At 41.8% G+C, this 10,958-nt stretch overlaps 1 protein-coding gene across 4 annotated transcripts in view; it reads left to right on the top strand.

The window, feature by feature from the left end:
* Positions 1-10,958, top strand: part of Adamts9 (a disintegrin-like and metallopeptidase (reprolysin type) with thrombospondin type 1 motif, 9) — a 171,752-nt gene that overhangs the window by 76,983 nt on the left and 83,811 nt on the right. For all 4 annotated transcript variants that reach the window (XM_006505263.4, XM_006505261.4, XM_006505262.4 and 1 more), the window contains exons 23-26: positions 4,022-4,141; positions 7,264-7,368; positions 7,535-7,702; positions 9,325-9,582. In XM_006505263.4, coding sequence (XP_006505326.1) covers positions 4,022-4,141; positions 7,264-7,368; positions 7,535-7,702; positions 9,325-9,582 — 651 coding nt within the window. The remainder of the gene's footprint in view (positions 1-4,021; positions 4,142-7,263; positions 7,369-7,534; positions 7,703-9,324; positions 9,583-10,958) is intronic.

Below are 10,958 nucleotides of genomic sequence, written 5' to 3'. Positions count from 1 at the left end.
CACTAGGAATGCTGGCATATCCCTATCACTTCAGTAATCAGGAGATGGAGGCAGGAGGATCACAAGTTCAGAGTCAACCCTGATGACATAGACAGTGTGAGGGCAGCCTGAGCTACATGGAACTCTGTCCCCCTCCCCTTCCAAAAACAAAAAGAAGAAAAGAAAAGAAAAGGAAAGGAAAGAAAAGAAAAGAAAAGAGAAATCAAACAAACCTATCAACCACTTTAAACGTACCTTTTCTCACTTTTCCATGATCTACCCAGTGCCATTCCCTTACCAAGTCTCACCCAGTTGTTTAAAGGTTACAAGACTGTTGATGTTATTTGAGCTCTGTCCATGGCCTGGGTACTGATTCTTAAAAATCAGATATAGCATTTACAAATACTTTCTTCTCTCTCATTTGTTGCTTTTTTAACTCTGCTGATCATGTCCTTTGATGGACAGATGTTTCATTCAGGCAGAGTGTAATTTATTTGATCTTTTGTTGTCTTTGCTTACCGTATCATAGTGAACAAATCATGGGCAAAGCCAATAACACAAATGCCCTGTATATTTTTAGAGTTAAAAATAGTTGGGAGCTACTGGTTTCAGGCAACTGATGCATTGTTATATGTATATATGAGGGGGGAGTCTGGCTTCACACGGGTGGGTAAACAGCTGTCCCTTTACTATTTATTGAAGAGACTTTCTTTCTTCGTTAAGAGTATTGGCATACCTGTCAAAAATGTCAAAAATCACTAGAGCATAAACGTGGAAGTCTGCTCCTGGACTCAGAACTCTGACCCACTAGTCTGACTACCTGTCCTGATGCCAGCATGAAACCACTTCAATTCCTTTCAAAAATTTGGAGATGGGAAAATATGAGTCCTCCAGCTATATCCTTCTTTTTCTATAGTTGTTGGTGCTTGGAGTCTCTTCCCATTTTTCATACCCTCCTTTTGTATGAACCAGTTTGTATTCACGCTTCACAAAGGCATGTGATTTTTTTCACTTGGGTTTCAAAGGATTCTAGATCTGTTTGGGGAATATTTTATATCCTCATTTTACAGTAAATAAGTATCTTTCAGTTTATTTAAGACTTTTAATTTCTTCACTCCTTTAGAGATTTTAATCGTAGAAATCTTTCACATTTATGGTTACATTTTTTTCCTGATGTTTTTATTCTTTCAGATATTATTATAAAGGCATTTATTTTCTTAATTTCCCTTTTGACTATTTTTGATGATTTGTAGAAACATATCTAATTCATCGTCATTAACATCTTTATCGTCATCATCATCTTTTTTATTTCATTTGGTGTCCAGAAACTGCTGGATTTGAGTGTTAGCTCTGGCGGTTTCTCTGCAGATTCTTTGGGATGTCTATGTTTGTTGTGATAACGCCTGCAGATAGGCTAGGCTTGGCTTCTCTTTCCAATCTGACTTTTACCTCGCCCTGCTTTGTCTCCAGCTAGACCACTAGTGTGTTCAGAATAGCGAAGGTTACAGGAGACATCCTTTTAACCTGACCTCAGAGGAGAAAGCCTTTCCCCACTGGGTAGGAAGCAAGTGGAGGGGTGTTTTACCACATTGAAGAAAGGCCTCTCACTTGTTTTTGGGTGCATTTGCATGAAAGGGCTTTTGGTGGTTTTTTAAATTTTGCCAAGTGACTTTTTCTCAGTTGACATGATCATAGGTCTTTTTAAGTATTTTTTTTCTTTCTGTTTTATCTACTTATATGATACATTTCATTAATTTTTTTTATTGCAAGCCATTCTTGCTTTCCTGGGCTAGATCCCACTGACTAAAACCCATACTATGTTATAGGGTTTAATTGCTAGTATTTTCTTGAAAGATTTTGTATCTTTATTTACAAGAGATATTTGTCCACATCATCCCAACATACACACAGTTTGGGTATTGATATCACTGGCCCTATGGAATAAAAATCTCAAGAAATAACTGGAAGTTGTTTCAGTAGCCTTGCCTAGAATGTTGTTCACAGCATTTTTAATAAAAGACAAGACGTTTGGCTCTTGCATATTTAGGTGCTGGCGTTGTGGAAAATGACCCTTCCTCAATACTTTGGGAGTGTTTGAAAAGAACTGATGTTAATATTTCTTTAAATATTTGGCAACATTCGCTTGGACTTTACTGGGATTTTTTTATTATTGAGTCAATCTCTTTGTGCAGTTATGTTCATATATTTGTTTCTTCTCTCTCTTTTGGTAGTGGGGATTGAACCTAGGTCCTCAGGTGTACCAGTCGTGTGCTTTCCCACCAAACCACACCTCCTGTCCTCTGGGTTTTTATTTTATTCTGTAACTCGTTCAAGTCTAGTGTGGTATTTATTACTTACTTTCCTCTTCTTTGGGGTTTAGCTTGCTCTTCCTTTTTGTTCTTTAAGATAAAAATCTAGGTTATTTTTAAAACTTCTTTTAACTCATTCTTTGAGAATTTTATATATCACATTTTTCTCATGTTCTTTCCTATCCCTCAACTCCTCACGAGTCTTCCCCATCTTCCTGCTCACCCAAGTTCCTGTTCTTTTTTTTAATGGCCTAAGAGCCACTGAAAACCATGGAGTCTAATTTGTGTTGGTCTTCTCCTCCTGGGTATGGAGAATGACTCAGGAGTGTGATTGATATACCCAGTGTCACTTCACTGAAGACAACTGACCTTAAACAAAGTCACCGCATAATGGGGGATGATATCCCAACTAGACACCGAATGCTACCAGGGATGGGTTACATCCTTTTGAGTCATTGGCCAAAGGGTCCCATAGACATCACCACCACCATCACCATCACCTCCCACTCCAAGTTATTCTACAGGCTGTTGCCAGTGGTATAGGTTACCCTCCACAACTTGAAGGTAAGCTCCTATTGCTAGTAAGGCTACTGTTTTGAAATTCTTCTTATTAATTTATATATAGCCTTATGCTGCAGTCCATTTCTACCATGCCTCTCCAGTTCTCTTCTGCTTCTTTCATCTTTCTCCCCAGAGTATCTATTATCTCCGCAATTTGTTCTCTGACATACTACTTGTGTAATTCATCCAGGGAATTTATCAGTTCCCACACATTGGTAAACTTTCCAGGTTTGCTTTTGCTACTGCCCCATTTCATTGTGGTCAGAGAAGATATGTCCCACATTATCTTATCGATGTACTGATGCTTGTGTGACCTCACTGGTGGCCTATCTTGAAACAATGTTTCATGTACGTTGAGATGAATGTACAGTGTGGTTGGAAGAGTAAGAACTATCATGATCCTTTGTTATCCAATTTTTTTGGCTTCTTTTTTCATTAAGTACTTGTCTACTTACTGCAAGTTTTAAAGTTATTATCATTAAAACTCCAATTAACAGTTGACTCTTATCCATTGTTGTTGGATTAGTGACTCTTACAGTATAGGGATGGATTCTTTCAACATCTTCTGCTGTCTTACCCATAACACCCCCACCCCCATCCCTTTCCTTGGCCTGTAACTCTGACAGAGTGCCTTGTAGCACTGTAGTATTGATCTCTGTACTACTTGTATGCTGTGATATATATAACTAACTTTTGGCTATTATATATGTAGGTGCTTTCCAATATCTTGTCTCCTTCTTACTGATAGCTCTGCAAAAATCATCCTATGCAGAAATAGTGGTACAACTTTCAAGGATTTGCTGGGAATTATTTCCCAGAAGTCAAAGATCACAGAGATGTACAAAATGCCTGTGTTAACCAGGCTATTCTAACAGGTAGAGTGTGACAGGCCTGACAGTTATGGAAACACGTTCCTCTTTCTCCTGAAGTCATGATCAAGGAGCTGAACACTTACAAGTGTCATTCCAGTAGCAGACAGAGAGAATTCTAGATGTCATTATAATAATCGACCAGGGTAAATTGTGTGAAGCAGGATTACACACTTTACCTAATCTCTGGGTACCAGCCCTGAGGTCCAGTGTGACAGAAGGAGTTTTCTCTTGCAGAATATTATGGGGTACGTATGTGAAAGAAAGGGTTTGGTGACATTATGTTTTATTTCATTCCCCCAGTGCAGTGTCACTTGTGGACAGGGATACCAGCTAAGGGCAGTGAAGTGCATCATGGGGACTTATATGTCAGTGGTCGATGACAATGACTGTAACGCAGCAACTAGGCCAACCGACACCCAGGTGAGGCTCCTGTTTCAACTCAGGTATTGGCTTTGGGCTGTAAAGGCCAAAATCTCACTGGTTCAGACAAAACGGAAACATTTCCATAGAGAAATCCAAAGGCAGAAGAGCTGGGGTATTAAATTATCTGGGAATTACTTCTTATTTTCTTTTCCATTTAGGATCCAACCTCCATTTTTCCGGTTGTGTGCGGCGTGTGTGTGCGTGCGCACACATGCGTGTGTGCGTGTGTGAGTCTTAAGCTGTTTTAAGTATCTGTAGATGAGCATTTCATTTTTCTTGAATAGCAAATATTAGTTGGTTTTATCTTGAACTTGGAAATCTTACATACTTTACTTGAAGATTCCTCCAGGAGCTCAGGCTAACGTGCAAGAAGTGTGTGTTGCTCAAGCGATTTGGGAGCAGCTCTTAGCAGCCAACAGCAGACTTCACAGGGCCCTGTGAGCTGCTAAGCCCTGGGGAGGAGGACAGCTGGTAAATCCTCGCCATTCACCACTTAGAAAGTTACTGTTTATCGCAGTCGCCTGTGCTCACGAGGTCACTGATACCTGTTTGCATCTGTGGTGTCTCTGCAGCTCTGTTAACAAGGTCAAGCGCTTAGCTTGGCAACTGGCATGGTGAGAGAGCACGTAACACAGATTCAAGCAGGTGCTATAACTTACAGCTTCATTTACTGGTTTGTCCATTGTTTCTGACTTCAGAAAGCGGCAGAGAGACTTTAACCATTTGTAGTCATTTCACTATGAATAACAAACACCCAAAGGTGAATAATTGAAAATTATTATCTGATGCTGTAAAGAATTTTTCTTCAGTAGCATAAGGTCTCAGGCAGTCCAGGTTGGCTTTGCGTTTTGTAGCTAAGAACAACTTTGAATTTCTGATCCTCTTCCCTTCTACTTCTGGAGTCATAAGCTTCCTGACATGTGTCACCCTGGTTTTAGCATTACTGAGTATTGAACCTAGGGTTTCGTGTGTGCTAGCAAGGATTCTACCCACTCAGCTACATCCCCACCCACACCTCACCTCCTAAACACCCACACACCATATATAATTCAGTGACACATTTCAACTATCATTTTCAGCAATTATAGTCATCCTTTGGCAGTAGGTTCAAAAGTTGAACAACAAAAAAATCAATAGAAGTCTATTATTAGAATCAATTGGCTATATGAAATCTGAGACCACTGTAGGTTTTAATGTCATTGGTAAAGTTTTTTTGTTATATATCATGTAACTCAGTAAAATGTCTAAGTGTGCACAGAAACACAAATATCTGTATGCAATGTCTACTTGTATGTACAAACACAACCATATACACACACATACATAACATATATACACACACAAAAACACACACATACACACACATACATAGACATACACATGTGCACACACATACATGTACACACACACACACACACACACACACATAGTTTTTCCCTCATAATAATATGGTGTTTTGCTGTTTTGTGAGTTATCTTGTTATCATTTACATCAAGAGAAGGTTTGAGATTGCATGACAGATTTGATAACTACTAAAGATAGAGTTAAGCCAAGTGTGTACTTAGAATTCATGTTTGTTTGTTTGTTTGTTTGTTTAAAAATAGGACTTGTGCAACCACTAGACTGCCTCCAAGCTGGGTATCCTCCGATGGCTGCGTTTTACTAATGTCATTTATGGATAAAGAATCAAAAAGGATGAATGTAATGATGTTCATCATATTATTGCTGCTTATAAATTAACCTAATAAGTAGCATACCTATATAAACTCTATTTTTCTAATTTTATTAAAATGTTCAAAATGACATGGGGGCAGGTTCGGGGAAAGGGAATTCTCTCAGTTGGGAAATTTTTTTCTACACATGAGAACTTGAATTCATTTCCCCAGTACCTGTGTTAAAGCTGGGCCCAGGGGTGTGTCTGTAATGCTGAGACAGGAGGGAGAATTAGGTGTATCATCCTGGAACTCATGGGCCAGTAAGTTTGGCCAATTGCTGAGTTTCACATTGTGTGAGAGACCCAGTCTCTAGAATTAAGGTACTAAATGATTAAGAATGACACCCAATATGACCTTCTGGCCTACACTCACTCACTCACACACATACATACAGTAGTTAGTCCCAGGAAAATGTCAGTCTTTACATCAGATGAAGTAATGGAAATTAGCAATTTCAATGGAATCTTTCTCATTCTATAGTGTTCGTTTATCCATAGGCTCCCACAGTCAAAGCCTATGGACAAATTGTTCACTGTTTGCAAAAGTCCCCTGGGACTCTCTTTGGAGCACAGGCAAAGTAAAAAGTCAGGTATGGAGCCAGGTAGCAGAATTTTCACGCTGTATATGTGAAGTTTGAAGGCGACCAAGCATTAGTGATCTTCAGTCTCAGACCCCAGCACTTCTGCACGGAGTCAGCTGACTCCTGGGCCTTGGATAACTATGTATCAAACGGAGGAATTGTGGGCAGCTTCTGAGGCTGGGAGTGATTATAAACAGGTGTGCTCTTTTGTTTTCCTCTCTGGGAATAAGAAAGAGACTTGTGTCCACCCACGGATGACTACACTCACTACAGCAATGTTCTCTGAGTGACTGAGGGACATTAGGCGAAATTCCTGCCCTTGGCCTACAGAAAATTCCTTTTTTATCAAAGGTTGGCCTTCAGGGCCCCGGGTGTTATCTTTAGGTGCCCCCTGGGAAAACAAGTTTAGGATTAGCAAATTTTGATTAGGAAACTACCTGAAGTGTGAGAACACAATTTAGCCTTGAGAATATTTAAACATTAACAGTGAATACTTATTAAATGTTATCCTGTTCTTTCCAGACATACACACCCCCTTCACAGTGTTTCCTCTCCTTTCTTATAAACAGGTGACTAAACAGGGCTTTGCTGATCATTAAGGAGACCCTGCCCTGTGTTAAGGCATCCAGAAAAGGATTCAGATCTTATCCCTCTTTGAAACGGAAGCAGCTGGGGCCAAGAGAAGTCAGGGGCTAAGCAAGGCTTGTAGAAACAGGCAGAAATAAGAGTATTTAGACTTCTCAGTGTGGCATGCTCTCTTACCATGATTGCCTCTATGAACATGTGCTGCCTGGAAGGTAAATGCTTTCTCCTTTCACGTCTAGGACTGTGAATTAGCATCTTGCCACCCTTCCATACTGGCTCTGGAACCAAGGAGAAATGCACAGAGTATACCGAGAACCCAGTGGCGATTTGGGTCTTGGACTCCAGTAAGCAACGGACTAGGGGAAAGTGGGGAGGTGTGCAGAGGAGACAGATATTCTCTGACTTGACTATAGAAATGGGGCTAAGAACTGATAAGATACTGGGCTAAGTGAAAAACACTAGGAAGCCATCTCAAATGATATGTCTGTGTCCTATCACTCCCACCTGCAGTGCTCAGCCACTTGTGGAAAAGGTACCCGGATGAGATACGTCAGCTGCCGGGACGAGGACGGCTCTGTGGCTGATGAGAGTGCCTGTGCTACCTTACCTAAACCAGTAGCCAAGGAAGAGTGTTCTGTGACACCCTGTGGACAGTGGAAGGCTCTAGACTGGAGCTCTGTAAGCGTGGGCTTTGTGGGGTTGGGTGGGATTGGAAGATGGGTGCAGGGATAAGGAATTGGAAGGTCCATATTATGAACAGATAATATTTCAGAGTCAGACATGAGACTTAAATATCCTATTTCACATATATGTATCTAGCTAAGTATGAAAGAAATCTTAGTCAAATGTCCAAGGAGTACACATTTAAAAATAGTATGTGAATCAGTACCTGTCCTGCTGGACTGACTGCAAACCTCATTCTGCAGAGGCACATCATTATATAACTGACTTACAGAGCCCCAATAGCGGCAAATGAGGAAGCGGACTGGGAGTTCTCTGATTTTGAGTCTGATTGCTCATGCATCCTGTGATCTCTCAAAGGCAGGTGTGTCCCTTGGTTCCCTTCCAGGAGTGCCATGGGACCTTCTCACGGGGATGGGGGCCCTGTCTTCTAGGGACACAAGCACCATCTGTGTAGACTTTTATAAAAGCAGATGAACCTTTTCTTCAGGCAACTTCTGACGTCAGCCCTTCGACACTCCCACAATCCAGGAAGTAGCTTAGGTTAGGTGAACAGGGAGGCTGTGGAAAAAATAAGATTAGTATTGCAGGACATTTCAAAATATACGTGTGAGACAGGGACTCAGAGCTACAGAGAAACTCAGACCTAGTCATTTATTGATTGCCTGATTCAGAACAATTTAAACTCTTGGGGGCCACATTTTTTTTCTTCTGCTCTTAAAAAAAGAAGAATGGGCCTAGGATATGGTTCAGTGGGTAAGAGCTCTCTCTGTGCCAGCAAGACCTGAGGTTACATTCCTGGCACCAACATAAAGACAGGGCATGGAGGACATGCTGGTAACTCAGTGCCGGGGAACAGAGATAAACAGATTCCAAAGGACACCCAGAGCTTGCTGACTAGCTAGCCTAGCTGGAAACCAAGGGTCTATGGTTTAGTGAGACTGTCCCAAGGGAATGAGACAAGGAATTATAAAACGACAAGCCTGCGTGCGCTTGTGCGCGGGAACACACACACACACACACACACACACACACACACAATTGAATAAGTAAATAAAACTAACTTTTAAAAATGACCAGGATGAGCACCTAGTTTATGACATTGTCAGTGTGATTGAGATTATATACATTGGATGCTTAGCAAAAAATAAGTACTCAACAAGTGACAAATAATCTCACCTTACTGCGCAAAGTGAGAGGAGAAAAGAATCTGTAATTACGGTTTATCAAAAACGAAAGAGCAGCCGAAGCAGTCGTCAGAGGCTCGGTAATCAAAGGCCTGGAAAATCGGCAAGGAGTTTGGATATTATTTTAACTGAGCTGGGAATTCACCAGATGTGTGTGTGTGAGTTACATTGTAATGGGTGGCATTTTGTCACCACTAAACAACACATATGTGGGATGTGTCAAGTCCTAAGCAGAAGAGCCCAGCTGATGAGTATGACATTAATCCTGGCGAGAGATCCAGATGGAAACAGAAGGAAGCAGTCACGGCTGATTCTGAGACTTTTAGCTGGGCACCTGGGAAAATATTCAGCCACCTGAAGAAACGTATACTCAAAACATAACTCTGACTCCCAAATGACAGTCCCCTCTTTCTTTCTAACTATTCAACATAGTGTTCCGTGACTTGTGGGCAAGGTAAGGCAACCCGACAAGTAGTGTGTGTCAACTACAGCGACCATGTGATTGATCGAAGTGAGTGTGACCCAGATTACATCCCCGAGACTGACCAGGACTGCTCCATGTCACCGTGCCCTCAATGGACTGGCTTGGCTCACCCATTTCAAAACGAGGACTTCCGTCCCAGGAGTGACAGCCCTAGCCGCACCCACGTGCTTGGAGGGAACCAGTGGAGAACCGGGCCCTGGGGAGCAGTGAGTACTCACTCTGCTTATTTCTCTCCGACTTGAGTAGTGTATGGCAGAAAGCAGACTAGAATTGGTTCCTTCGAAAGATTATGGGCACACACTTGCAGTCAAGTGTGAATACCAATAGGTTCGTTGCAGTCCCAGGGAAGAGCCCCTTTGGAGGAAGGGGTTTCAGCCCTGGATGATGAGATGTTATGGCTGGGCCATGAAGGCCAGGCAGAGTCTACCTGGAGGAGAGAGAAGAGAGAGACTTTTGTGAAGAGGCATCCTTTGTATGAGCCTGCCACTGTGTGATTGAGAGAATCAGACCATGGGTAGCTAGCTGCAGTGGGTTCTCTCCCTCCACTGTGTGAGCCCAGGGATTGAGGTCAGGTCCCCAGGCTTGGTGACAAATGCAGTTGCCTGAGGAGCTATCCCCTAGGCTGAATGGAAGTTCTTCATGAAGACAGGTGTCCTTTGCTAGGCAAACCTCAATGTCCTTGTCTACTAAAGGTTGACAACCTTAAATCCTTTCTGTCACTTCTTGGGTTAAATGAGATGCTTATGTAAAGGGCTTTGTGCCTCACCTGCTTCGGGATGAAGCTGGGCAACTGCGTAGTTATCTTCATCACGCTTGTTATTACTGGTGTTGCAGCCACTAAGGCCTTGAAAAATATTGAATGTCAAAAGGAAAGAAATTGCATGCAGATGGTTTTAACCTGTTACGCTGGATGATTTTTCAAAAATACGTTGGAGAATGCTGAAACATTTCATGGCATTCCAAAGGGAAGGATGACAACAACCTCTGCAGGCCAAGTAATTAGAGTGGGCGTGCTGATCCCTGTGGGTCTTGTTGTTTTTTTTTTTTTTTTTTTTTTTTTTAATGTCTAGTTTCCCTCTAGTACCGCTAATTGTGTTAAATGTTAAATTATTTCTGGGCTGAAAGGATTAGAAGTCTGCCACTCCCCCACGGTGAGTGTAAATGCAGTGGAAAGCTGGCCAGTGGGTGCTGATTGGAGTCTGTGTGTAGACTTCTGAGTGTGACTGTTGGCTACCTAACCCAGCAGCTCCACCTGCCCCCTCCCCTCCCCCTCCTTCTTTTCCTCCTCCTCTCACATTTCCTGCAAGTCTCCCTCCCCTACTTAGGAAAGGGTTCAGTTCTAAAAAAACCTGACCAGTGATCAGAGCCAGTGACTACTGAATGATCATGGGTTTTCCTCGCTTGAAAGAAAAAAAAAAAAAGATTCCGAAGTCACACGTATATTTTTGGTGGTGCTATGAAAGGGGTTTTGTTGGTGGTGGAGGTGGGTTTTTTGTTGTTGTTGTTGTTTGTTTGTTTTTTGCTATTGATGATGTTTGGTGTGGGGAGGGGGTTTGTTCTGTCGTTTAGTACTATTTTTATT

This window comes from Mus musculus, chromosome 6 (genome assembly GCF_000001635.26).
Source record: "Mus musculus strain C57BL/6J chromosome 6, GRCm38.p6 C57BL/6J".
Lineage (NCBI taxonomy): Eukaryota > Metazoa > Chordata > Mammalia > Rodentia > Muridae > Mus > Mus musculus.
This window is presented reverse-complemented; position numbering and strand designations above follow the sequence as displayed.